We start from the raw sequence: 25,498 nt of genomic DNA, 5'->3' as shown, positions 1-25,498 counted from the left end.
CCGGAAGCCTCTTTCAGATCATCGTAATACATGTTACACACAAATCGTCAATTGTTTTTTTTTTTCGTTTTCTTTTTTCTATGGTGTTTGTGTGTGTTTAAGATATTAAAATGTTTTGTGAATGCACTCAAGCCCGACCCTGGCGCTGTGCCTCCTCGTTCGCCTCGTATGCCTCTACCTCGGCAATGTTGGACAGATCATACTCGATGACACCCTTGCCCATGAATTCGGCATACTTGCCAGCCTCTGGCAGGGGATCAGCCGAACGCTTGGCCACTGCAAAACCAAAAGAGAAGACATAAATGAGCTGAAAAGATTGATAGTCTTAGCTCAACTTACCGCCTGAGACAAACTTTTCTAGCATGTAGATCTTCATGTCGTAGCACTCATTGGCAATGCGCTCAGAGATGCTGGATACATCAGTGATCCGTGGCGTAATCACGCGCATATTGCGGCGCACTCGCTCCGTGTCAATGTTGTAATAGCCAGTTCCCATCTTCTGCATGAGATCGACAAAGCTGCTGGGTGGCAGCGTGGTCTCGCGATCCAGCGGCATGATGAAGCATCTGTTGGTGGTGGTATCCACAATGGCCGATTGATTCTCCCTGAAGTCGTGCATGAAGCGACCACGACGACCATCTTTAAAGTCGGGCACATCGATCTTCGCATAGCCATCATCATCGCTGTTGTCCAGCTCGATTTCCTCACGGAAGAAGTTCTCATTGATGTCATCCAAGGAGGTATTCATCAAGGTGTCACTTGAGCTCGAGCTCGAGCTAGGACCGTAGAGTGGCAACAGAGAGCGCCAGTTGAGGGCAAAAGCGTCATCGTTGCGTGGATAGAAGCGAGGCAGCTCAGCGGAGTCCTCGGCATAGGGAATATCGCACAAGGCATGATAGCGCATGTTCGCATGATTGGGCGCATAGAACCTGTACAATGTCCAGCCACCGAGGACGCCCAGCAACATCACGATCACAGCTATCAGGAACAGCAAGACCGACTTCAGGCAAGTGTGCTGCGGTCGGTTGAACACCATGGACTCTGTATCCGCATCGCTGTAGGCGATTCCTCCCTTGGCCTGTACAAATTGTATGTGTTATTAATATGTAGCAGTCTATTTTGTTATCAATTCTAAACTTTTTTAATAAGACGTAGATATTATATATAATTGGGCATAATGTAATGAATTTAAGCAAATGTAATATTAAGAGGAAAAAGTAAGAAAAAAAAACTTAAATACACCCTTTTACATCGCATTTAATTCCCGTATAATTTTACGGAATTTTATTGCATTGTTCCTCCCTATTCAGCTATTACTAAGTATACAAAAGCTCCATAACGACAAACTGTTGCATTGATATTCTCCGACCGACAATAAAAATTATTCGCCTTTATCGCTTGGTGTTGTTTTCCCATTTCACGATAACAAAACAAGTAGGTCTGGTATTGACTAAAAGATACCCCTCACAAAAATATATTTATATTTTCGCACTATTTATATTTATACTTCTGAAATTACTATACATTCATTCGCAACATCCCAATATTATATTACTTTAAAGCTTATGGCCTTTATGGCCAATACAACTTTTCAATAACAATAATAAATAACCAAAACTTTTCTCTCTATTAGATTCCCCCTAATTTAAGAAATTGGTTTTAACTAATTTCTGTTCGCATTAATCACTAGAAGTCAGACAAAAACAAAGTTATTGAATTAATGATGTATTGACACAAGCAAAGTCACTCGTCAACCCCTCTTTGGGTGTGGGTATAAAAACAAAGAAGTAAAAAGTCACCGTTATCGCAAAGGTGACGAATATCTTATACAAGTGCAATTCTGCTTCTTCTTTTGTTGTCACTCTGCAAGAAATGGTCTACTGGGTTATTTTGAAGCTATTCTCAGCGAAAGTGTTGTTGGGTTAATTTGAACTCGCACTCATATAATGCACATATTATACATATGTATAAGTAAATATGTATGTAACTACGTAAATTCTCCAAAGGGCTGTAGATGTACATAACTACATATTTACATGCTGTTTGTATGTTTAACTTGGCTTATCGCCACTGTACAAAGGGCAGAAAATGAAATTAGACAACGCACATACATATGTAAGTGTAATGCACACATACAAAAATGTAAGCTTTAACATGTACGAATGCATATGTGTGTGCACAAATGCAAATCGTTTTCTGGAATGTTTACAATGCAAATCTGATGCGAATTGCAAAGGAAAAGGCATTGAGTGAAGTATTGAAATCAGGCTGCAAACAACAAAAACAACAACATTTTGTAGCGGCCTCAAAATGGGGGCGAAAGAAAGAGTGCAAGGACACTGGGAATTGGAAAAATCGATAGATATGCATGCTGCTAAGCACACTTACATATATACATATGAGCTCACAGTAACGGGCGCCCGCCCACACACACACACACACACACACAGAACAAAACACACACGTATACATACACGAATACGAATGAAAACGAAACTTGTAGAGCTACGAAGGACACAGGACATGCGACATGGGGAGCTCACAAGGACAAATCCAAGATTGCGTAAAAATCTATTTAATTTTGGAGCTCAACTTACGCTGATGAGAGACCCATGATGCATCATGGCTTCATCGTTAAGATGCAGCGGCAACGGCACCTTCTCCAGATCCTTCTTTTCACCTGTTAACTTCGCTAGAATCGTCATTTTGCTTGTTTGCTTTTTCTTCTAATTCGTACACTTTCAGTACGTGTTTAAAAAAAAATCGCTAATTTTGCTTGAAATTTTGTTAAATAACCTTATGCACAGTTGATCGAGAAAAAAGAACAAATACTTTAACAAGTCGACGCCTATGATGTTTACTCTTCAATTATTTTTTTCAATTTGTTTTTAGTTTGTATGCGCAGCGAAACTGCGTAGCAGGTGAACGATACTTTTCCACTGTTCCGCGGTATCGAAAAGTATTGCTAGTATCTAAATTACTTGTATGCAAGTGCATGATTATTTTCCATTGTTCTGTATCAAATATAAAGATATGTTTTTGTAAGTGTTGGTTATAATTTTTTTAGCAAATGCGAGAAATAAATTACTAAATACAGGTTTTGTACTATTTACGCGGAAATCTGATTCACTTACTATCCAACTGCAAATTGCATCGATAGTTCAATTAAGTATTTGAAAGTATGACAGTTATTTTGGCATGACAGTATTTTTACACTACTTCACAAGTTTCAAGGTTTTGAATTTATCTAAAAGTAGAATTTATTCAATAATAAATTTATTCATAATTATTGCAATATCTGGGCGTGAAAACATCGACATTCGTAAAACTTAAAATAATTTGAAAAACATCGTTCCAACAATGTTATCGTTGTTCGGACGCCTCTTGCGCAAATAACTGAATTCTTAAATGTACACACAAGATGTTTGTTGTTACTTTACGACTCTTCTTAACTTTAACATTACTTATGACTATGTTGATTTGAGAGGAAGGCCAGATGGCCCTTGGGGCACTTGTTGGCATAATGTCCCTTGTGACCGCACTTGTAACAGGTGATCTCCTCCAGCGGCGTAGGCGTCTTCTGGAACGGTGGTGGCGGATGATTCGGTACTCCACCTTCATCATTGTTGTCACTGCTTCCACTATGATCCATTGCATTGATGTTATTGTTGCGGTGCTCCAGGCTGCCGACATACTGTTTGCATGAGTTCGCCTTATGCCCGAGCTCTCCACAATAGTGGCACGTGGGCAGTTTTTTATGCAGCTGATCTTTGCTTAGGTCAGCAAGTGGAGGCAGCTCGAAACGCGGATGCATGTGCTTGCAGTTAGGACCGTCGGGACAGAAGCCAGCCAGATAATTCATGCAGAGCACACGCCTCAAGTGCTGATGCCGGCAGTGCGGTCCATGACGACAGAAGCCGCGCTTGTACCAAGGACAGTCTTTCACCTTGCTCTGCGGATCGATGTGCAGGAAGGGACATTCCTTATTGTGGCAGGCATTGAAACGGGAGTAGAAGTAGCACTCTGGCATTTTGGTCATGTCGTATTCGTGCAGGAACTCGCACTGATCGCCCTTCTTGCAAAGACCGCGCAGCCAGTGCTTGCAGACGATGGTGCGATCGCCGCGGATGTGCCGGAAGGGGCACGCAGTGCCTTTGTCGCACTCCTGGCCATTCTTTGTGATGAAATTGCAGACAGCGGCGATGGATTTGTCCATGCCATAGAAGGGAAGCGGTATTGCGCCCACCTGTTCGATGAGGTCGCGCTCTGCCTTGAACTGCAGGGTGCTGACGTTGGCCAATATGATATCCATGTCGTTACCGTTGAAATTGATGTGGTTGATGTGTTACTTTTTTTTTATAAACAACAATAAAAAGCGCGTTGTATTTTGGCACAACACAGTGTGACCGTGAACGGGTTGCTAAAAATATACAGAAAGTGTATTTGCCGGTCTTTTAGTCGTCACTGCATTTGGTATCGACGAAGGCATCGATAGATGAAATAGAAGAGACCATGCCGGGTATGCAGCTATATTCGCAAATTAAAAAAAAAATAGCTTTTGGCAGTATTGTAATAATTCTAAATGTGGATAATAAAAATATGGTTAATTACTGGCTTTATGACTACCAAATAAAAATGTGATATATATGTAATAGTGCTTGTTAAAAGATTTTAACGACTATTTTCAAAACATCAGTTCCATTACATTGGTGGTAATACTGCCTAATCGATATCGATATTCATCTGCAAAAGAATGTAGGGGTATGCAGCTCACATTTTAATTAATTATCGCAAGATTTTAATTGTTTTCGAATTAAATATGTGGTTAACAGCTTAAATATAATGACCCAAACATTTTTTTATTTAATAAGGCAAATGTTGGTTAACAGAGGTTAAAGAGTATAAACAGCATACCAGCCGCATTGCCCGTTTCATTTGTTTACGCGATGCCGCAGTTGCAATATGAGAGTTGTGCGGTTAAAAGGTTAATAACGTTATTACAGTAACAACAAAGTATGTGAAGCCAACGCCCGCCGCACACGTTTCCCGTTTATCCAATACGCAGCCAGCATGTTGCCCACCTACGAGCGCCTCAACGACCCCAAGAAGCCGATTTTTCGCATCGCCTTCTCCAAGTTGGCCGTAATCGCCGTTAGCCTTCCCCTAGGCGCCTTCTGTTTCTGTGTGGTGTGGTCGCTGCTCTTTGATTTTGTGCGCTCTACGTTTACGCATTGCGACGTGGCCAACTACTTGCCATCGGTCTCCGCTGCAATTGGTAATTATGAGCCGCAGAAGACTGTGTGGCGTCTGGCCATCATCCTCCACATGCCATTTAGACTGGCAGTGGCCAAGATGTATATGGAGTACTATAGAGAGCACATCAGACGTAATCGGCGCATGTTTGGCATCTTGGCCTGCACTCTTAATGTGATTGAGGACTTGGCGCTCTTCTCGTTATCGTTGTGGACTTCAGCAGATAACTACGAGATCCATCGCAACTCCTTTGTGGTATTTATAGCTTGCAGCGAGTGCTACATGCTCATTTCCTACCTGTTAAACAGAAATGCGCGCAGGGTGGCGATGCTGCCCCATGAGGAGAAGTCGCTAAAGTACAAGCGCAATCTCTTCCTTACCAACGTCGTGGCTTTCGGCTTGGCCGGTTACTGCTTCATGCGGCACAATGCGCGCTGTGAAAGCGGAGGTGAGTCACCTGTCTTTATATCATATCTTTTCAGGCATTAATCCTTGTTCTGCTTGCTCCACAGTCTACACATTCTTTGCGCTCTTCGAGTATATCGTAGTGCTCACTAACATGGGATTCCACATGACATCGTGCTGGGACTTTTACGCTTTAAGCGTCGTCTGCGATGCCCGCCAAGGATTCTATCTAACGCATTTGTAGCTTTAACGAATTCTAGTATTCTTCTTCTGTATATATTGCGGTCTTAGCTTAAGCTCAAAGTTTACTTAATTCTATTTTAAGCAGCCATTAAATTGTACTTTTAAGTCAGCTTGTCAAACATTCTACACAATAATTTAATTATGTCCGACACTGTAAAGTTGCTGCCCTGCTCCACCAAGGATCTGCATTCGCAGGCGCCAGTGCTACGCATTTCCATCGCGCGATTGCTGCTCGTTGGCTTCGCTGTGCCGCCCTTCGTCTTGGCTTATATGATTGTCAACGTGATGATCACCGACTTCGAACACGCCACCTACACTGACTGCCGAGTGTTGAATGCACTGCCATCCGTCTCGGCCATATCCAGATCCCAACAGCTTGGCTGGAAGCTTGTCACCTGGATGCTGCTGCCGTTGCGTGCGCTTATCATTGTGCTCTATTGGCGCTACTATCGCAAGGTGTTTAGACGTGCCTACAAGCTGCAGTGGCTTATCTTGTTTTTGTTTGTCTACGAAAGCCTCAGCACTGTGTTCATGGCACGCTGGACACACATCTCTGGCGATGAGAGTATTCACATGATAGTAGTCTGCTCAATTTGGTTGGCCAGCTTTGGATACATTGGCGCATCCTTTCTGTGCTTTAAACGGCATTGCAATCGCTTTGCTGTGGAGCCGCATCAACAGTTATCCTACTTGCTTAAGAAGAAGTGCGTAATCTTTTATTATAGCGGCACCTTGGCCATGTGGTGCTGCTATCCGCTGCACACAGAGTTCTGCCTGCCTCTGGGTGAGTTGCTGTCGTTGTATTCGTTTTATTATCTAATCTATATCTAATTGTAGCTTACACCGGATTTGCTTTGGCCGAATACGTCGTTAGCTGGTCGCTCATGGGCTATCTTTGGACCTCGGCGATTGACTTTTATCCGTTTTACCTCTGTCGCAATGCGCAGCGTGGCTTCTTTTTGATCTCTACATGAACATATTGCCTTTATTACAAATAAACTTAATACTACGTCTCATAAATGCGCACAAGATCATCGATGCTAATGGGATATTTGGTCACAGGACAACTTGGCTCTATCTTTAGATGACTGACAATGCACTTCCAGCAGTAGACATAACCAGAGACAGCACAAGCTGTGGGTGTCTGCAGCTGCATCAGACACACTGGACACTCGCCGCTCTTTAACGTTTGTTTCTCTTCAGTGCACAACGCTTCGGGATTTTGTAGGGTGCCTCCAACTTTTCTACGCTGATCATTCGAGTACCACCATTGTATGAATTGCAGAAAGAAGGCAACGACCTCTAGCATTTTAAGGAAGATGTACGTCCACTTATCCTCCTCGGGTGGGACACTTGGATAGCGTAAGGTCAGGTGAAGTGCTCGAAATAGTGGCGAATGACTCGCTGCGTATTTGATTAGGTAGAGGAATGTGTGCACTGCCTTGGAGGCGTTGTATACATGGAACAGCTTTATCAGATGCCGCTCCCAGGCATAGGTGTCCTCATGTTGAGCACTTCGTGCCCGCAGTCTGCGCTCCAGGTAGGGAAGGAACGTTAGCAACGTTGCTGATGTGAATTGCTGCTGGCGGGTTAAAAGTTCTCCAGTTGCGGTTGCTGTGCGTTGTAGGCCATAGAAGCTCTCACCGAAGGAGGATGCGCGTTTGCGTAGATACAAATACTGCAGTATCCAGGTCACAACCGGCGATAGCTCCTCACGCACCCTCAAGTTGCCCCAGAGCTTAAAGTCCAAACGTAGACCGAAGTAATCAAAAACTTTGCTCAGTGCTGGATAGATAAGGTTGTCCAGGGTCTCGGCGGCGGATATTTCAAATATTGAGGGCACATTTTGTAGATTCTGGCGTACATTTGCCGCCTCCGCCATAGTTGCAAAGCCACTTCACAGTGCTATTGATTATTAATTAAATTAGATCAAAGATAAACAAATTGAAAATGCAACAGTTGTGCAGACAAGCAACCAGTGTGACCACAAAAATACTGCCGTCAGAATCAAGTTGCTATCGGTTCACCACCACAACCGTTAAAATGGTCTGCTATCATATTGTAGTACATTTTTGTACAAAGTAACAGATTTTTTATCTTTGCTTTTAATTTAACACCTGTACACAGTATTATAAATAATTTTTGGTTAATAAAAAAAACACCACACTTGTGTTGGCAATGTCGCCACAAAAATACTGCCCTCGATGCCATATGGAGATTATTAATCGTTTTGCCACCACGGTTTATGAGCCGCTTAAACCAGCTGTTGACATATTGATGTTTCGCTTGCAAAACAAAACAGCAAATTTGTGTATATTCACGAAAAAATTAAATTTTAAGAATTTGCAGCATGAAAACAAGCGGCGGTGGCTCATCGGAGGAGCCGAACAAGTCAACACTGGGCAAAGTGAGCAAAAAGTCCACAAAATCGCGTTCCAAGAATGCCAAACTAGAGACAGCTAACAAAAATGCAGTGGCGGCAAATCTCGGCGTCCCAGTGGGCAGTTTACCTGCCACGCCCACTCATGTGAATATGGCAACAACACCAACAACGCCAACAACGAGCTTGGGAAACTATAATCTCTTCGATGCGTCCTTTGCAGGGGCGGGGACAGCACAAGGAATCGGTGCAGAGACCGCCAACAATTCCAACAGATTAGTAAGAGTAATTTGGTATATTTATCAATTAGCAATTAAAAGGACTCTTTAATCAAACAGGGCCACACAAAGAGCTACGCTGGCTTCGACCCGCGCAGCATCAAGATATTCTGGGAACAGCATGACCAAACAGACGTCGAACTCTCGCAGGATGTTTGTGCACGTCTGGCAGAAGATGCATCCTACAAAGTTTGGGAATTGATCAACAACGTGAAGATCTATTCGCGGCACTCAGGTGGTGTCGTCACATACGACTTGGTCAATGAAGTGCTCAAGGATGCAGATGTGCCGCCTATGCTGGGAGCAATGGACAGCGACTGGGATTGCATCGACTACGATGGCAGTTACTTCTATCACTCCGACAAGATTTTCGAGCTACGTGACGAGTTCCAGAAGGATATTTCGCTCTCGTTGCCGCTTGATGTGGACTTTAGCTGCTTCTGTCCCATAGAAGATAAGAACACAGAGCATCTAAAGCAATATGTTCAAAGTCTAGTGACGGGTTAGTTACTCAAATATTAGTTTATAATTTGCTTAAGCTTGCCTCTCTCAACAGCTGCCATATTTGGCGAGAGCAGTGCTCGCAACGTTGCCGTTTCGCAGGCATTTCAAACTCCAGTGATGGGCTCTTGCTATCGTGTGATTGTCAGCAAAATGCTGCAGTTGCTCGCTTTTCGGCAGCACGATCAAGTGAGCCAACGTTGCTGGCGTCTGCTGCGTGCTTGCAACTTCAATTTCCAGGCGAACCATTTGAGCTGTCGGCAGGAATACTTTCATCTCGCCGAGGTCTTAATCAGCCAACTGATGGCGCCCTTTGAGACGATCAAGTCACCAAATATGCAAGTCAAAATGGAGCTCGAAGAGCCACAGTACTCAAGCGTTGATCTCGAGCAGCAGCCGCAACAGCAGCAGGAACAGCCTATTGCGGATTTGGCTTTTGCCAACGAAGCCTCACAGGAGCAGACGATTTACAAGCTGCAGTTGGACGACAACAGCAACGATGTTGATGCCCAGCAACAACCACAGCAATTGTCCAGCTACTTTGCTACCCCCGTGGGCAACAACTGCGTCGACGAGCTGTGTGAGACCATTGGCCAAATGGCAGCTCAAAGTGGTTTTCTGCATGCCGAGTGTCTGTTCTTAATAAAGCGACGTTTGGCGCGGTTTTTTGAGGGTCGAGAAGTCTGCAGCGATCGTGGTAAATCTTTAGAAGTAATCGTTGTTCTGCCAGCTATTTTAATTGCCTCTTCTTTCAGATTACAAGTACATCAGTCGTGCTGTCAGAGGACTGATTGCACTGGGCGAATACGCTTTTCGGGAGTTCATTCCATACATTTATAAGCTCAACGTTGAGGATATTCCTGACAGTCTTTGGCGTGATTTAGCGCCAGCTGCCATCTTTCTAGCTGGTCGCGACGATATTCACTTGTACGAGTGGCTGGAGTATGGCTGTGGAGCAGGCGCCTTGCAGCCCTTCCTTGTTCATTTTGCCTGTAAGTCAATTAGCACTAATTTAAAACAAATTACTGAAAAACTCCATTACAGCTGCTTATGAAAAGATGGTCTCGCAGCGTTATCTGCACGCCAGACAACCCGCCTATCGCCTTGAAGCACAGCCTGGCGTGCGTCGCCTGGAGTGGAGCACGCTGGCGGCGGCAATGTGCCATGGCGATGATCCCAGCAAGGCGCTCAAGCCGAAACCAACACTGGCCGAGGCATTTCCGCAGCTGGTGCAACCGAATCTCCGACTGAATTGTGCCGGCACCATACGATTCAAGTTCGCCGGCTGTCGCCCGGTGCTGCTCAAGCCCAAAGGCGTGGCGGCTGCCCAGTTCATGGACTCGCCTTCTACCAACGGAGGAGGCAGCGACATTGTACACTCTGATATTTTAATTGCACGGCGAAAACTCTTCAAGCCGTTGACGAATGTGAGGCGTGTGGTGGCCAACAGTGGCTATCACTACATGAGAGTCTAAAGAGCGAGAATTTAAATAAAAGCTATGCTTTCAACAAACTTTATTTATGAACTATTTGTACACTAGAATGCCTCCTCTTGAGGCACTGCAATGCCCGCCTGCTTCATCTCAGCCATAATGCGCTTGTTAATGATGTTTTTAATATTCGCATTTACATCGGGAAGCAAGCCGCCAGTGCGTGCCGCATGCTCGATGCGTTGTACCACATCGATTTCGCGTCTCGATGATATAAAGTTAGTTACCAGCGATTTGTCCATGCTACCTACGCGTCCAATGCGACCGCAGCGATGAATGTAATCAGAAACATGCAGCGGGAAATCAAAGTTAATCACATGACGAGCTCGCGTCGTGTCTAAGCCACGACTCCCCACATCTGTGGTGGACAAGACGTCGCAGTTTCCACGTTGAAACTCCTCGAAGCGTCCCAAGCGGATCTTCATTAGCATGTCACCGTTTAGATTGAGGCAATTGATGCCGCTGTTGTTCAGAAAGATGGACACATAATCACTCGTGGTCGACTTGTTGCTGAACACAATAAACGGTCGCTTCTTTGCTTTGTCCTGCTTGGCCAGCAGCAGAAGATTTGCTGGTCGATCCGCTTTGCTGATGCGCATAAACTTCTGGGTGACGTGTGGCATCAGGTAATGCAAATGAGGGCTTACTACATCCCTGATGGTCTCAACATCGATCACCTTCTGCAGTATCTCTCTCGTATTCGTGGGCATGGTGGCTGAGGCCAAAAGCAGCTGTGTGCCCACAATGCTCTCATCCTGCACATGATTCCTGTGGAACTAGACAAGGAATTAGTTGGTCATTCTCTGCTTTGCTTACACATGCTACTTACGGGGAATCTGCGCAGGAAATATGTGAGTTTGTCGGTGAATGAATCGTCAAGCAGTGTGTCCGCTTCGTCCAGCACCACGTGACGTACCTGCTCCATGCGATAAATGCCCGTGGTAACCAGTTTGCTTACCGCGCCTAGTGTGGCTACCAAAATGTCCATCTTTTCAAACTCTGGGTTCATCATTTGCTGCTTTGTGTTCCCGCCCAGCAACGCCTTCACTTTTAAGTCTGTGCCCTCACACAGTTTGCTGGCAATCTGTGCGATTTGTGTAGCCAACTCACGACCAGGCGTTAGTATCAACACTGTGGGTGCATTCAATTGGCTCTCGCTTGCATCTCTTTGGAGGAACTTCAACCTTTTGTTAATCACAGGCAGCAAATAGGCCAAAGTCTTGCCACAACCTGTTTCGGCGGCAATGAGTGTGTGGAAACTGCCATCCACAATGGGAATGGCTTGTGCCTGGATGTCCGTGAGGTGGTTAATGCCCAGTTCCGTTTGTAGATTCTTCAGCAGCTGCTGCTCCATCTCTAGTTGTCCAGCGGCTAAAAATGTTTGCAGATTGTGCATCGCCGCCTGGCGCTGCTCACCTGTGATGGTAGCATTTAGCGTAAAGTGATCGCCCTTCGACTTGTTGTGCAGCCAGCCTTTGGAGCACAGTGGCACTGCACCAAACTTTACATCCGATCTCTCGAGCTCGAGAAGATTGAACTGTGTGCGGCGACAGGTGATTAGAGGTTTACTACTCCTATTTGGTTCACTGGTCTGTACTTGAGCTGCGCCACTAGCAAATTGTCGGCGGACGAGCAGCCGTTTAAAATGTTGCAACATTCTGTGGCAGCAAAGTTTATTTATTATCTGCTGCACGCCGGTTATAAAACAGCTGATTCGCAAAGCGAATTTTAAAATACACCAAAAGAGCACCTACTCTGGTATATTCGTTTGGTATTTTTGGTTTCGCACTTCGCTGACCTATCAACCGTTATTCATAAATGCAATCGTTATCGAAAAAAGTTCGACGCGGCGAGGCGTGATTTCTAAAACGCGGCGCGAGTGATTTTAAAATAAAAATAAAGTTGTGAAAAGTTAATCGCGTGTGCTAAAATGTGTTTAATGTGTTGCTTATATAACGGAGCAAGATGTAAATTTTGCCCCATGCCATACAATTTTTCGTGTTAATCTGAAGCCTGAGCAATATCGTTAACGAAGAAAGTTCGTAAAAACCCGGCGCGAGTGATTTTAAAATATAAATTACGTTGTGAAAAGTTAATCGCGTGTGCTAAAATGTGTTTAAAGTGTTTAATGTGTTGTTTATACATATATCGGAGAAAGATGAAATGCATGAAAAATTTGGTTCGCAGCTATACAATTCTGCGTGTCCAAATGAAGCCTGCAGCAAGATCAGTCGCCATGTTGAAATGTAAGTGGATGCTCCTTTAATTTTTTTCTCATGCATAATACATGGGAACATGAATATATGTACATATGTAAGTGTGGTCTAACAGGTCGAGTCAAGCTTAGAATGTTTTGTCTCATTCATTCACTTTCAAACCTAAAGTAGATTTTGCATGTGCTACAAATGCAATGAAATTAAAATGATAGAAAAGGATGGGTACATATGGCGTGTTTAATATTTTAGCTGCTACATATGGAAATGTAATTAAATGAAATGCTTTAAAAAGAGGATAGATATTTACTATGAATACGTAACGTGTTTAATATTTTAACTACCGTTTAATATGTACATATTAATGTATTTGCCAAATATGTGCATAATTATGCAATCAATATGTAATTGATATTGGTTTTTGATTTTGACTCTGCTCACACACACACGTGCATATGTAATGCTTGCTACAGTTAACGGTGCTTACTGAAAAAGAAAACAGGAAAAATGCACTGGGCAAACAGTGGAAAAAGGAAAGGAGAAAAACATAACGGAACGAATGGCAAGCAAACACCGCTTAATAGCAACGAAAACAACAAAATGAAATACAAGTATGAAATGATTTAGGGCGAATTGATATTTATTTTTTAATGTTGAATTTAGTAAAGTTGCCCTGTCAATAACTTGACATTTTTACCTCTCCGCAGCGATGATATTAAGAAAAAAATATTAAAACTTTATAAATTCTGGGGGAAAACTGCAGTGACGAAACGAGCTATAAAAGTGCATAAAACTTTGTGGTTGCCATTGGGGAGGCAATGTTCAGAAGTTACCCAAAAGGAATTCACGTGGATGAAGAAGAAAAAGATTTTTAATTTGTCTTGTCGAAGAGGGGAAACTGAGTTTTAATATGTTTTAAGTAATTTGTGCACATTTTCGAATTTTTATCGCGGCCACAAAACTTTGTCTTTTTAAATTTAACAATGGCGCTTGACTGATGGTCCCCAAAACTCTTCCCCTTTTCCCCAACAACCGCCGTGTTCAGTATCATTGCTTGTTGGCGAGCGTGTAATGATGACTTTATGACTTTATTTACGTGCAATAAAAGCAACAATTCAGCCTGGGGACATTTCCGCACACATACACACTATACTTATGTTAAGAGATGTCGAATGGGAAATGCGATGAGGCGAACGAGGGTCGTTGCTCCCCCTTAAAATATAAAAGCGATTTTCAACTTAATTTATTCGGCTTGCTTGCTTTTCATTTGCAAAAAAGGAAGAAGTAGAAGCAGAAGAAGATCCAAAGTGGGGCTGAATTTTAATTCTGCTCTTTTAGTTTTTGGGCTCAAATATGTTAAATACCAGCTGCGCTTGGCTCTCGCCTTTCTACCTTTTTGATGTTGGCCTCTCGAGTTACACACACAGCACATATGTAAGCATGTGAGTGAGTGTGTGTGTGTGTGTGCGTGTGACAAGTGTTTGTTGTTGACTTGTGTCTTGGCTCGAGTTGCTTACCGAATTTGCAATTCCAATGATGAAAGTGTTGAAAGTTCTGCCCCCTGTGTGTTTTGGGGCGAAACTTGTCGTAAGGAATTTTGCATGCACTACCAATGGGTTTGGCCATAGTTTGCTAATGTCCTTTTAATAAGCCTTGTGGCCCAAAAGCAAAACCGAAACCAAATGCAATAATAATAGCACTTAGTGCAACAAGTTCGGATTATGTTGATCCGAAAACAGCGCGACATCGACGACGTTGGCGCGAGGCCCCCTCAGTTTGTTTGCCTTTGACACAAAATGGATTTGTTCTGTCAGCGTTGCTGCTGGAAATGAGCTTCTAAATATCACACATTCGCCGCATTTGCCAAATTGCCTGTGGCCACGGCTACCACACACCACAGACGTACATATGTGTGTGTACACACACACACTCACACACAGAGCAATTGAATAAATCAGAGTTAGGCAGAGCAACGGCAAGGCGAGGCGAGGCGAGGCGAAACAAGAGAGAGCGTAATGCGCCTCGCTGTCAGCTCTGACCGTTCACCGGTGGCAAACGGAAGGACATTTGCATTGCGAGGATAAGCGTGAAAGTCGGCTGATAAAAATGCTAAACAACGAGCAAACGCTTGTCGAGACAGCACTGTTGTTTAATTGAAATTTGCATAACTGCACATTTTTGAAATGTGTCGTGTGCAGCACTGTGCACTGCGAGAAAATTTGAATACTTTTTTGGTTAACTGAGAATAATTCGCATACTAGGAACTATTGTTTCGCATTTCTCTATTATTTTATTATACAAAAGGTATATTTTGCAAATCATTATGAGATATAATATTTATTTTCGATTATTACTATTTAACATAGATTAATACTGCTCGTACGTGACTCTATTGAAATTCGATTTTATAATTCTATTCAATACCAGACATTTTAAAGTTATTTTTTTCGAGTGCTGTGTATGAACAATGCATTGCAGAGGAGAGAACATGGGCGGAGAGTGCAGTGCGTGCGTAATTCCTAAATTTAGTGCCCAGTCAGGCTAAGCCGAGCCACGCCCAGACTAACACTAGAGGCAGCAATAGGAGCAGAGGCTGCCGCAGTCACATCACTTGACGACACTCACAGACACCAAACGAGGCAAGTGGCAGCAGAGTGACAAGAGGCGCAGCTAGGCCAAGCGGCGGGGCGTGGCGGGGCGCTTAAACAACGCCAAACGCAGTGCGTGGAATGCATTTAAAATTTCTGCTGCATACTTTTCAGTGCCGACGTCAAATTACACACTCGGCAATCTCTCACTTGCTTTGTGTGTGTGTCTATTTCGGGTGTGCGTTTGAGTGTGTGTGTGGTGCTTTAAAACATGCAATAGGCAGACCATAATTGTAAATTGTGAATGCTCCGATCGATTTGAATAGAGTTTAGCGATGTGTGTGTGTGTGATTTTAAAGCTTTACAGCTTTTCAATCACATACAAAATGGATAAATCTTTTGCATCATTGTTTTACGTGACCCTTTGGTCTGTTTTGTGTGTGCTCTCGAAAGCCAGCTGCTTACACAGGGTTAAATACAACAACAACAACAAGTATAACTAACGGCAGCAACAATCAGGATAACGATAACAACAGAAGCAACAGGAAAAAGAGGGAAACAAAGCTGGGAATTGTTGGCATCTCGGGTTCAGTTTTACGTTTACGTTTAGTTTACGGTTGAGGCTTTTATAGGCTTAACATATTAATTAAACTTAAAGTGGCAACAAAACACAACAACACTGCAAACTCGTCGACCAGTTCAACTTTAAATTAAGTTTTAATCTGTTGCTCATATTTAAACAGACTATTATTGTATCTAAAACTAGTTAAAGGGGTGGCAAAGGTCGCCCCATCACCGTCTGTCAGCCATCAATTGAGAGCGCACAAATAAGTTGGAATTGACCAACAGACAGAGAAAGCAAGAGCGAAAGAGTGAGAGAGAGAAAGACATTTATACATATAAGTGCCATGACCTCAACATGGAAATTGCTGTGTTTGTTAATTAACAACACTTAAGTGGTCGCTGAATGAACTGCACAACTGTTTGGTAACTGAATAAAATTCATTCACACAGCGCATTTTAAATGTGCGTGTGTGTGTGTGTGTGTGTGTTTTGCCTGACGGATTGACAGCTTAATAAATTAAAATGCATTAAGTGGCTTGCGTAGATTTGCGGCAGCCATAAATCCTTCATGTTGAGTCAGATTCAGAGACAGAGACAGAGGCGAAGGCAGCTTGGAGCTTTGCGCTTAAATATTATATTGTAATTCAAATGTTTATGGCCATCAACGTAAATAAAAATGTCTGCTTAACACTCGCCCTTTTTGGCACAGCTGCAGGTGAAAACCATGTGATGTATGTTGCCCTGGTTGAGCCTCTTTCTCCATTTCTCCATATCCATCTCTATTGCCAACTGTGAATCCGTCTGTCGTTTGGCTTTCACCTTGCCTGCGCCATAAGCTTGGCGAGCAACAAATTTGCACGCACACAGCCATTGACACGGGCTGCTAAGCTGCGTTAGAGAAGGGAAAGCCGTGGGAATTTGCGGGGGAACTGGCAAATGGGTCACCCAGGTGCCACCTGCCACAACGGTGTCAGCGGCAGCGGCAGCGGCAAAAGAAGTCAGCGAAAAATCAAAAACATGCAAAATAGCTTTGAATTCAAAAGGGGCGTGCATATTTGTCAGCGAGTGTATTGTGAGTGGATTCATGAGTGCTGTGCTCTGTTCTGCTCTGCTTTGTGTTGTGTGCGAATGAGTTTGCTTTGCTGATAATAAATACACGGCATGAATTTAAGCTTATTTCGAACGACGACTCTGTGCAGACAAACACACAACATAAGAAAAATACAATCGAGAAAATTGCGAGCAATAAATAAACATCCGCACAAAATAGACTCGACCCTCCGACTCGACTCCATTCGACTTGGCTGCGACAACAGAGACGCACATTTAGTAGAAGAAAGGCAGATACATTTACAGATATACAGATACAGATACAAATGCGAAACGCAGTCGCCAGGAATCGACAAATCATAATAATCTCGAGCTCCACATTGCGGTTCTTTTTGCTCATAACTGAAATATGTGTCTGCGGCTTTCACAATGGAAGAGTCAAGGGAAAAACTCCATGATGAAAAGCCTAATGTGACATGGCCTGACTCAAATGATGCCAATACATTAGCATCGATTATTCAATTTCAAATAATTTCGATTCAATTTTAATTTTAATCACATCTCAGACTCCTTTGCTTGCCCCACTGTGCGTGGGTTATGATCCTTGGTGTTGTCTACTTTGGGGCCAAGAACTGTCCACTCATTTGGCTTGTGGATGTGGCTGGGCAAGGGATGTGAACTGGGCATTGGGCTGCGCTTCAATAAATTGTCTGTTATCATTTTCATGTTTTCGTATTGACGACGGTTTGGGCAACTGACTATCAGACGCCTCTGTCGACTGTCCGTCGGGGCGTATGAGCAATGTCAACGTTAACGTAAAGCTGCTGCTAAGAAGGAAAACTGCTTTGGCCAACGCCAACGCCGACGCTTCGGCCCAGGCTGAGCCTAATTTGCCGGAAATAAATGTGCAGCGATGTGTACGGACTTAGGAAGTCAGGGCTCGTCCCGCGTCTAGGCAGACGAAAGAGAGTCGGCAGTCTTATAAGGAGTGAGTGAGTGAGTGAGTGAAGCAGTCGGAGCCGCAGTGGCAGGAAATTTGAAACTTGTTAGAAGTTGTTTCGCAGTGGCAGAAGCGTGCTTGCGGCAAATCCAATTTCATAGCATGCATTTTCGATTAGAGCCAAGCTTCTTCTTCTTACGTTTCTCGCCACAAAGCCGACTCAAAAGATTATTGCTCAAAAATTTTGATTCACATTTTAATGCCAATTGGCAATTGCGAATTGCCAAATGTCCAAATGTTCAAATGTCTGACTGACCAAATGCTCAATATGTGCGTGGTACTCGAGATGTTCAATCATGGAACATGTTGAGCTCGATAAGGCTTGCCGAAAGTGGAGGAGCTTGTTTAATGAAACGTTCCACTTGAAAAATAGTTTATTTTTATACCAAATTGTTGCCCCAAACTGCAATTGCACTCACAAAGACAGCCATTAACGAGAGTACAACACTCAGCACTCTTGTGCCAGTTGGTAGACAGAGGGAGGAAGGTTGCGGGACTGCAACGTTGAAGGTTCTTCAATAAGTTTAATGGACATTGTTGTCATTTTGCTGAAAAGAGCCGCGACATCAAGGCGCCTCGGCAGGATGCAATCCCTTGCAGCTGTCACACTTAAATTGGTGACAAGCTGCAGAGATGGAGGCGGAGGGTGACCGAAGATAATGGGATTATTCATAACTTCTTGCCCCTTGCTCCTTGCCCCGGGTCGATGCGTCCTCACACTTGAGCGTATCAGCTGCCCGGGCAACGAACGGTTCTCAATTGTTTCAGCTCAGTTTCAGTTTCTGCTTCAGCGTCAGCGTCAGCATCAGTTTCATTTTCGGTTTGAGCTTCCTCATCAATGTCGACGGCGTTGACTGTCGGCAATCAATCAGCGTCGTTCAGCAAGCTCTTTGCATAATTAAAACCTGATGCGTTATGCGTTTGCCTGCCGTCACGTGCCTGCTCTTTATTTTGGACAGAGCACACGTAGGGTTTGCAGAGCTGAAGAAGGACTGGATCAGTCTCCGGCTCAGGTGTTTGCTTTCCAGGGTCGCGCGTCTGTGATGGGCGAAGGCTTTACATAAATCCGAAGACGTCATCAGCGTTGACTGCGTAAACATTAAAGCCCCAACACGTGGTCGTTGCCCCTCCCTCCCCGCCTTTGAGCTCAGCGCACTGCTTCATTGCGCCACTCGAAGTTGAATTCAATTTAGTTGATGAAACGACAATTGGCGAGTGATAAGCGTCGCAGAGGGACTTCAGGGGAGACGTCTGTAGGTGTAAATCTCGACGCGTATTTATCCAGCAATCTCTATGGCCGGCAGCAGCCTGACTGACATTTGATTCCCCGAGCTCTCCTCAATCGCAGACGTCTGTGTTGGCTGCCATTCGCCATTCGCCATCGCCATTTGCCATTTGCCATTTCGATTTCGATTTTCCATTAAAATGCTCGTACTACGTATGTCGTCTCAATTAACTGTTGGCATAAGTGTTGGTTTTTGTTGACGTGATGCGATTGTAATGTGCCACCACAGCAGATGGACAGCAGGGGGGGAGAGCAGATGGAGGCAGACAGACACAAAGGTAACTCAATTGACCAGGCGGGCGAGCAGCGAATCGTGACCATTGAGCATAGACCATGGACGAGTTGACTGTTTGAGAGAAGCTGGCTAATTGAAGCGCACAACGATGTTGCTCGATGGACGGCAGCTTGTAGACACGTTATATGTGGGTGGAGAGGGGAGAAGAGGCGTTCAGGTATGGTAGATTTAATTCCATTTAATTGAATTTGTGCCGTTTATTAATTGCCATGTGAAGGATGCAACACACAAATCGAATGATTGCAGTGCGCCCCACAAGGAACATTCGCAAGCCATATTCACACACACACATATGTATACCCACACACATATACAGTTGTAGGCTGGCCAATTAGTCAATCAGCAGACAGTTATATTACATCAACGAGAGCTGTAAACGTCGTCGTCGGGGTGACCAATTAAAATGGCAAATGACGCCCCCGAGGATAGCCAACATCGTCATTATGGCCATTATTATTATTATTGCGATCATCATTGTGTTCGTGGAGCTAACGCATATCCTTGAGGCTCCTGCAATGGGACACTGCACAAGTAATTAGTGCACTTTGAGGGCGTTCTACGCTTCTCACTTGACCGTTGTTCTTATTCCACATTTTTGATTGGTCTCCTTTATGCTTTGTCCAACTGGCATTTGAAGTGTTTTCCTTTGGAACATCATTCGTTCGCTTTGCCTTGCCTTCCTTTGCTTTGCTTTAGATTCGCTCTGGTTTCAATTCGTTTCGTTTCGTTTGGTTTGGTTTGGTTCCTTTTGCTTAGCCGCCTTTGTTGATTCTTTTAAATTTCGCCTTTCAATTATTTTATGCAAATAAGCAAACGGCACTGAGCGCAGATTATGCCAGCTTGACAGAATTCCTTTCCTTTTCTCTCGCCCATTGAAGCACGCACCCCTCTCTACGCCCCTCGACGCCTTTGTCGTCACTTGGCGGATTTGGCATAGCCCAGAAAGAAATCCGCGCGCACAACTCTACTTACAAAATGAATTGTTTGTTATTGCTGTTAGAGGATTCCTGTCGCACCCTCTTCCCACGTTTTCCCCTCTTACCCCGCGGCGCATCTTTCTTCCTGTTTCCTTCACTGTCTCTGTCTCGTTTTGGGCGTAATCAACTTAAGTTGGTCAAATGAGTTTGCTCGTTTTGAATGTTTTCCCCCAAAACGCCAAATGCTTTGCCTCAAGTCTTACATCAGTTTTCCTCAATTTCACTGGGTTAATTGGTGACCAGGGTTGCCCCCATCAATTGTGAGACATATTCTAAAGCCGAGAATACAAAATAGTAAAGCAACTTTTAGTTATGCCTGAAAGTAATACTTATAAATAAATGAATTCTAAAGACTGGCATAGAATAGTTAAATGTCAAGTTAGGCAACACTGTAGATGGGCATAAAGGTGGGAGAGTTTCTCGCATTGTGCGATAATCTCGCTGTGATTTGTGAGCCATGAAAATACCACATCCCTTGGGATTTGTCTCTGTCTCTGCTCGGTGAAGGTGTCGCTAATAATTAACTAATAGCATAACGACGCTGATTCTGTTGCTCCTTTTGCCCCTTTTAACCCGTTTTAAGCTGCATTTGTGATTGCATCGCAAAGCAATTAAATATTTAATACTTTATGTGAATTGCGTAATGAAATTTTAATTATTTTGACACGCAAATGTCGCTGAGGCCTTGAGACTTGATCCAGCTTCAGGTGGCGCAAGCATCGTGTGTATTCTCCACCTTAGGATAATCAAAGCAGAGAAGAAGAGTGATAGGAAGTGGAAGACAGGCAAGGCACAGTGTAAGAGCAAAAATAATTGAGATGTCAGCTGAAATTCAAGTGGACTTTTATTGACTGTTTCCTGGCTAAGGGTTGCCTGGCTTGGTTGGCTTGGTTGGCTTCGTTGGATGGCATGCGAATTCCTTGGCTTCTCAAGTAGCATGCAATGTCAGCACCCACACACAACTGCACATATGCTAGCATTTCACACACAACGCTAAAATGGCGTGCAGTGTAGCTGGCTGGCTTGCTGTGTGTGCTTTTTATCCCTTTGTCTTTGTCTTGGACCTTCGATTTGTAAGGCAGTAGGTGAGAAATGTTGAATAAAATCGATAGATTGTGAAAGGCAGTCTTGGCTTAGCTTGTTCTTTAAGCTTGCAACAACTTGAGACACGTAGCCGTTTTATGCTAATAACAACAGCAGCAGTAATAACAAACAAACAAACACACACACATACACACTCTCACACTGTTCGACCAGCAAGTGTAACTTAAACCCTGAATCCCGTAGAGCCATAAGCCCGTTTGCCATTTTACCTGTCGACTGTCGACTGGCAACTGGCAACCGGCAACTGCCACCTGGTACATGCCACAAGCCGCGTGCTGCCTGCTTCCACACTTCACATTCATATCCACATCGACATTGGGCCATCCTCTCATGCTTTTACCTACACTCGTCCGCCATTCGCCATCCGCATGCTCGGCATTGAATAGCGTCCCTAAGTGTCCTTAAGCGTCGTCGAGTGGCATTTCAGAGTTAGAAGCTGATGCCGGAGCCGAGTTGGAGGAGATTGTGTTGCGGTTAAATTGCGCCAAACATATTTGACATTTTATTATGGCACACGACGCACTGCGTTGAGTCCTGAACGCTGAACACTGAAACTGAGCCGCAGCCAAAGCCTCGCATATTATGCGCGGATATTGCGACCTGCCTCTGGAGAGGTAAGAGGAGCCGGGCGGGGAATCCCCTCCCTGGGCTAATAATGACTACAAGTGTTTTTCATTAACTGCTGCTTATGAATATTAAATTAAAAGTGCGTTTTAGTCCGCTTTCTCAGTCAAATATTACGCATACGCCGCATTGTGCAGGCTTCAAAGAGGCGTTTGAAATTTGTTTTGTTTCGACTGGAGAGCAGCGGAATGAGGATAAAGAGGGAGTTACGGTGAATGGAGTAAGCCGGAACAATGCCTAAGATGGGACTTATTAAAAAACGTGCCACAATGCGACCCGAGGCTAAATTGAATTTGCGTCAGACCGAAATAAACCTACTTAAATGTTTCGTTGCGACCGTTGACTGTTCTCGCTAAGAATTCAATTTACAGATTGGCCAGAACTTGAAGAAGCATCGACGTTGGCGTTGGCGTTCGCGCTGGCAATGCAGCTCATGAATTTAAAATGAAATTAAAACCTCTTTCAGGCATAACGAGAAGAAGAGCAAGCTGAGCAACAACAACAGCAACAATCTGCAGCAGTCATGTTTCATTCGTGACTGCAACTACTTAAGGCAGACTCTGGCATGTTGCTGCTGCTGCTGCTGAGTGTCTGACAGCAAAGAGATTATTGTGGAGCACGCCAGGACTTAGTGATGTAAGCCAGGGTTGCTGCCACTTCCACAGTTGGCTGCTGCTGTTGCTGCTTCTGCAACGGTTGCATGTCTTTAGCAAGATGTGCCTCAATTAAGTTGAAGCAATGCTAGATCACAACAATAGCATGTAAACACATCACTCAGACTGAACTGCAACTGTCGTTATAATGTTACACACACACACACACAAAGAGGAAGAAGAGGCACAAAGGAATTAGCAGCATTGTGGGCTGGGGCAAAGTTTTTGGTTACTTTGAAATTCAATTTTACGCAATATGCGCAAATCGTGATTAAAATCTTGTGCGTTCCATCCGTGCCAGCTTTCGCATTGCTCACTTTGCGGCTTGGCGGTAGCATTTATAGCACTTCTCTGACAATTTCTACATCTCTTGGCAGCCCTCATAAATACAAGTGACTAAGGAAAGCTGTTGTTGCCTTACTTGCAGGCGCTGTCAGCGTAAAAACTATGAAAATGTGTTTTCAAATTGCGAAACAATTTGCTGACCGTAATTGAACTTTGCTGTTGCCATCGTCATCGCCATCGCCATCGTCAACGGCACATAAAACAAACTTTGAGCGCTCATTTGAGTGCCCCGGCATCGAAAAGTTTTCGGCGCACAGCCTGCGGCAAATGGTGGCCCCGCATTCATCGACAGGGGATCCGGGTAGGCATCAGCTTTGTTGTTGATTTGTGTGTGTGTACATCGTGGTTAGGCCAATTTGCAGTCTGCCTCTGCCTCTGCCCCACGCTTCCAATCCGCGCTCTTTCATTCGTACAGCAGTCATTCTTCACTCGCAAATGCAAATGCTGAATGATGGCGTCGTACATTTGCTTCCATTTGATTCAATTTGCCGCCGCCGTCGTCTTTTGTTGTATTTCTAGCATTCTTGTTGCACAATTTTTTTTGCATAATTGTCGCCTCCTGCTCCAGCATTGCAGCATTGAGCAGCTCCGTCTGCTTGCATCGCATCTCCTTGCATGAATATTTTAGGAATCGTAAGTAGTCCGGGGAGGCAAATGGTCGACTGCATGCCAATCCGACTGCAACTGTTAAGGACAAAGTTTTGAATAATTTATGCGACTTCAGAGTGTGCCAGTACAGACAGAGGACAGAGGACAGCCACAGCTTGCCACAATACAATGGCAAATGGCGAGTGGTGAATGGCGAATGTCCACAACGTTCAATGTCAATTCAACTCGATGACATTGCAATGTCTTGTTTCGCTTTTTCTGCTGCATACTTCAAGGCGCACGCATCGAGAGCGTCGCACAAACTTTTATTGTGCTGCTGCCCTAACGATGATGTTCAGTTGAGTGCGAGTGAAAGAGTACTTCATCCTCTCCTTGCCGCTCTCGCCTGTCTGTTCGCTATTTGTTGAGCGTAATTAGCCGCAAACTATGCGAGTTGCATTTGTGCAACCAGGCATCGCATCGCCATCGCCATCGACAGCGCCAATTGGCTTGATTGAGACATTTTGCTGGGCGTCGTTTCTATTTTTCCCCTCTCTCTCTCTCTCTCTCTCTCTCTCTCTCTCAGTACAGTAGCTTCTCACTTGCGTGGAAATGAGTGCAACAAGGAGGCAGGCGGAAATGGCAACAAAGGCACTGCAGGCGATTCGTGGCATACGTTGCACTTGAAGCCCCCATTCGTATATATGTGTGTGTGAGTGTGTCTGTTTCTGAGACTGTGTGTGTGAGTAAAAATACCACAATTTCAATTTCAAAGTATCCTTTTAGTCAAAAGGAAATGACATTTACGCGCTTTGTTGTGGTTTGTTCATGCATAAAACATTTTTAGTTTATATTTTCTTTCTTTTTTCTGTATTTTTCACAATATTTTTTTTGCCCGCTGCACTCGTTGGACTCGCTGCGCAGTAGGCGTGGCTGCCTGGCGGTCCTTTAGCTGCAACAATGCCAAGCGACGGTTTGCATGCCATGTGGCCATGTGAACAAAGCACTGGCCACAAGGTGCCTTTGCAGCAGCTTAAATGCTGAATACGGCAGCTAAAATTGAAACGTGAAAAACGTAAATAATAAAAGGGGGGAAAATCGCAGCCAAATGGTATTATCAAGAATTAATAATGCTGTTCCGACGTTGAAATACTCTTCATATTAAAGAGTTTTACTTTTTGAATGAATTCAGTTTGGAATTGAATCAAATTTGTAGAGCCTACAACATACAGCTTTTTACATCCTTTGAAAATCCAAATCGCTAGCTTTGTCTTTAATTTCATTTAATCGAGGTTGAAGGTACTCGAGTAATCGGATTTATGTTGACCTCTTTATCGATTCGGCAAGTAAAGGTATTTCTCTTTTTCTCTTTTTTTTTGGTTTAAAACATATTCATCTCCAACGTTGTTAATCCGTTTGTCAATAATGTCAGTAAAGCGTATTATAAATTATTTTATTTGTTGGTAAAGCAAAGTCATTGGAGCAAATGCAATTTGTTGGAACATTTTTTAGATTTTATGGGCGACCGCAGTGAGGGAGGTCGATTAAAACAGAATAGTTTGAATAGTTCGAGAGGAGAGCCATAGATAAAGCATTAAATGTTTAGAATTCATGGCAAATGAGTGGATGCTTGGATGCAGTGCTTGTTGATGTCCTCGTTTT

General features: G+C 43.9%; 7 protein-coding genes across 7 annotated transcripts; 3 read left to right on the top strand and 4 right to left on the bottom strand.

Moving 5' to 3' along the window:
* Nucleotides 1-33: 33 nt before the first annotated feature.
* Nucleotides 34-2,878, bottom strand: LOC133850852 (integral membrane protein 2B). The gene is made up of 3 exons (XM_062287092.1): nucleotides 2,598-2,878; nucleotides 340-1,078; nucleotides 34-276 (listed from the first exon to the last, which is right to left on the bottom strand). Exons 1-3 carry the CDS (start codon nucleotides 2,703-2,705, stop codon nucleotides 128-130), a joined length of 996 nt encoding a protein of 331 aa, XP_062143076.1. The 5' UTR covers nucleotides 2,706-2,878; the 3' UTR covers nucleotides 34-127.
* Nucleotides 2,879-3,235: 357 nt separating this feature from the next.
* Nucleotides 3,236-4,436, bottom strand: LOC133850856 (cleavage and polyadenylation specificity factor subunit 4). Its single transcript, XM_062287099.1, has one exon. It carries the CDS (start codon nucleotides 4,310-4,312, stop codon nucleotides 3,461-3,463), a length of 852 nt encoding a protein of 283 aa, XP_062143083.1. The 5' UTR covers nucleotides 4,313-4,436; the 3' UTR covers nucleotides 3,236-3,460.
* A 360-nt stretch (nucleotides 4,437-4,796) lies between these two features.
* LOC133850859 (post-GPI attachment to proteins factor 2) lies at nucleotides 4,797-6,020 on the top strand. Its single transcript, XM_062287102.1, has 2 exons — nucleotides 4,797-5,701; nucleotides 5,766-6,020. Exons 1-2 carry the CDS (start codon nucleotides 5,071-5,073, stop codon nucleotides 5,900-5,902), a joined length of 768 nt encoding a protein of 255 aa, XP_062143086.1. The 5' UTR covers nucleotides 4,797-5,070; the 3' UTR covers nucleotides 5,903-6,020.
* A 22-nt stretch (nucleotides 6,021-6,042) lies between these two features.
* Nucleotides 6,043-6,875, top strand: LOC133850858 (post-GPI attachment to proteins factor 2). The gene is made up of 2 exons (XM_062287101.1): nucleotides 6,043-6,685; nucleotides 6,739-6,875. The coding sequence occupies exons 1-2, from the start codon at nucleotides 6,043-6,045 to the stop codon at nucleotides 6,873-6,875; spliced, it is 780 nt and encodes a 259-aa protein (XP_062143085.1).
* LOC133850855 (peroxisome assembly protein 12) lies at nucleotides 6,855-7,899 on the bottom strand. Its single transcript, XM_062287098.1, has one exon. It carries the CDS (start codon nucleotides 7,781-7,783, stop codon nucleotides 6,908-6,910), a length of 876 nt encoding a protein of 291 aa, XP_062143082.1. The 5' UTR covers nucleotides 7,784-7,899; the 3' UTR covers nucleotides 6,855-6,907.
* Nucleotides 7,900-8,125: 226 nt separating this feature from the next.
* On the top strand, nucleotides 8,126-10,589 carry LOC133850845 (uncharacterized). Its single transcript, XM_062287084.1, has 5 exons — nucleotides 8,126-8,560; nucleotides 8,620-9,061; nucleotides 9,116-9,757; nucleotides 9,816-10,052; nucleotides 10,105-10,589. The coding sequence occupies exons 1-5, from the start codon at nucleotides 8,252-8,254 to the stop codon at nucleotides 10,533-10,535; spliced, it is 2,061 nt and encodes a 686-aa protein (XP_062143068.1). The 5' UTR covers nucleotides 8,126-8,251; the 3' UTR covers nucleotides 10,536-10,589.
* On the bottom strand, nucleotides 10,543-12,278 carry LOC133850847 (probable ATP-dependent RNA helicase DDX28). Its single transcript, XM_062287088.1, has 2 exons — nucleotides 11,380-12,278; nucleotides 10,543-11,326 (listed from the first exon to the last, which is right to left on the bottom strand). The coding sequence occupies exons 1-2, from the start codon at nucleotides 12,205-12,207 to the stop codon at nucleotides 10,598-10,600; spliced, it is 1,557 nt and encodes a 518-aa protein (XP_062143072.1). The 5' UTR covers nucleotides 12,208-12,278; the 3' UTR covers nucleotides 10,543-10,597.
* Between the last annotated feature and the right edge of the window lie 13,220 nt (nucleotides 12,279-25,498).

The sequence above is a fragment of the Drosophila sulfurigaster genome, chromosome 2L, assembly GCF_023558435.1.
Source record: "Drosophila sulfurigaster albostrigata strain 15112-1811.04 chromosome 2L, ASM2355843v2, whole genome shotgun sequence".
Classification (NCBI taxonomy): Eukaryota; Metazoa; Arthropoda; class Insecta; order Diptera; family Drosophilidae; genus Drosophila; species Drosophila sulfurigaster.
This window is presented reverse-complemented; position numbering and strand designations above follow the sequence as displayed.

Excerpts from the sequence above, each read along its gene's own strand:
- LOC133850852 (XM_062287092.1), bottom strand. The coding sequence starts at position 2,705 with ATGACGATTCTAGCGAAGTTAACAGGTGAAAAGAAGGATCTGGAGAAG. Across the intron at positions 1,079-2,597 it reads ATCATGGGTCTCTCATCAGC|GCCAAGGGAGGAATCGCCTA; the intron begins GTAAGTTGAGCT and ends CAATTTGTACAG. Across the intron at positions 277-339 it reads AGAAAAGTTTGTCTCAGGCG|TGGCCAAGCGTTCGGCTGAT; the intron begins GTAAGTTGAGCT and ends TTGGTTTTGCAG.
- LOC133850856 (XM_062287099.1), bottom strand. The coding sequence starts at position 4,312 with ATGGATATCATATTGGCCAACGTCAGCACCCTGCAGTTCAAGGCAGAG.
- LOC133850859 (XM_062287102.1), top strand. The coding sequence starts at position 5,071 with ATGTTGCCCACCTACGAGCGCCTCAACGACCCCAAGAAGCCGATTTTT. Across the intron at positions 5,702-5,765 it reads TGCGCGCTGTGAAAGCGGAG|TCTACACATTCTTTGCGCTC; the intron begins GTGAGTCACCTG and ends CTTGCTCCACAG.
- LOC133850858 (XM_062287101.1), top strand. The coding sequence starts at position 6,043 with ATGTCCGACACTGTAAAGTTGCTGCCCTGCTCCACCAAGGATCTGCAT. Across the intron at positions 6,686-6,738 it reads AGAGTTCTGCCTGCCTCTGG|CTTACACCGGATTTGCTTTG; the intron begins GTGAGTTGCTGT and ends ATCTAATTGTAG.
- LOC133850855 (XM_062287098.1), bottom strand. The coding sequence starts at position 7,783 with ATGGCGGAGGCGGCAAATGTACGCCAGAATCTACAAAATGTGCCCTCA.
- LOC133850845 (XM_062287084.1), top strand. The coding sequence starts at position 8,252 with ATGAAAACAAGCGGCGGTGGCTCATCGGAGGAGCCGAACAAGTCAACA. Across the intron at positions 8,561-8,619 it reads CCAACAATTCCAACAGATTA|GGCCACACAAAGAGCTACGC; the intron begins GTAAGAGTAATT and ends TTAATCAAACAG. Across the intron at positions 10,053-10,104 it reads CTTCCTTGTTCATTTTGCCT|CTGCTTATGAAAAGATGGTC; the intron begins GTAAGTCAATTA and ends ACTCCATTACAG.
- LOC133850847 (XM_062287088.1), bottom strand. The coding sequence starts at position 12,207 with ATGTTGCAACATTTTAAACGGCTGCTCGTCCGCCGACAATTTGCTAGT. Across the intron at positions 11,327-11,379 it reads ATTTCCTGCGCAGATTCCCC|TTCCACAGGAATCATGTGCA; the intron begins GTAAGTAGCATG and ends TTCCTTGTCTAG.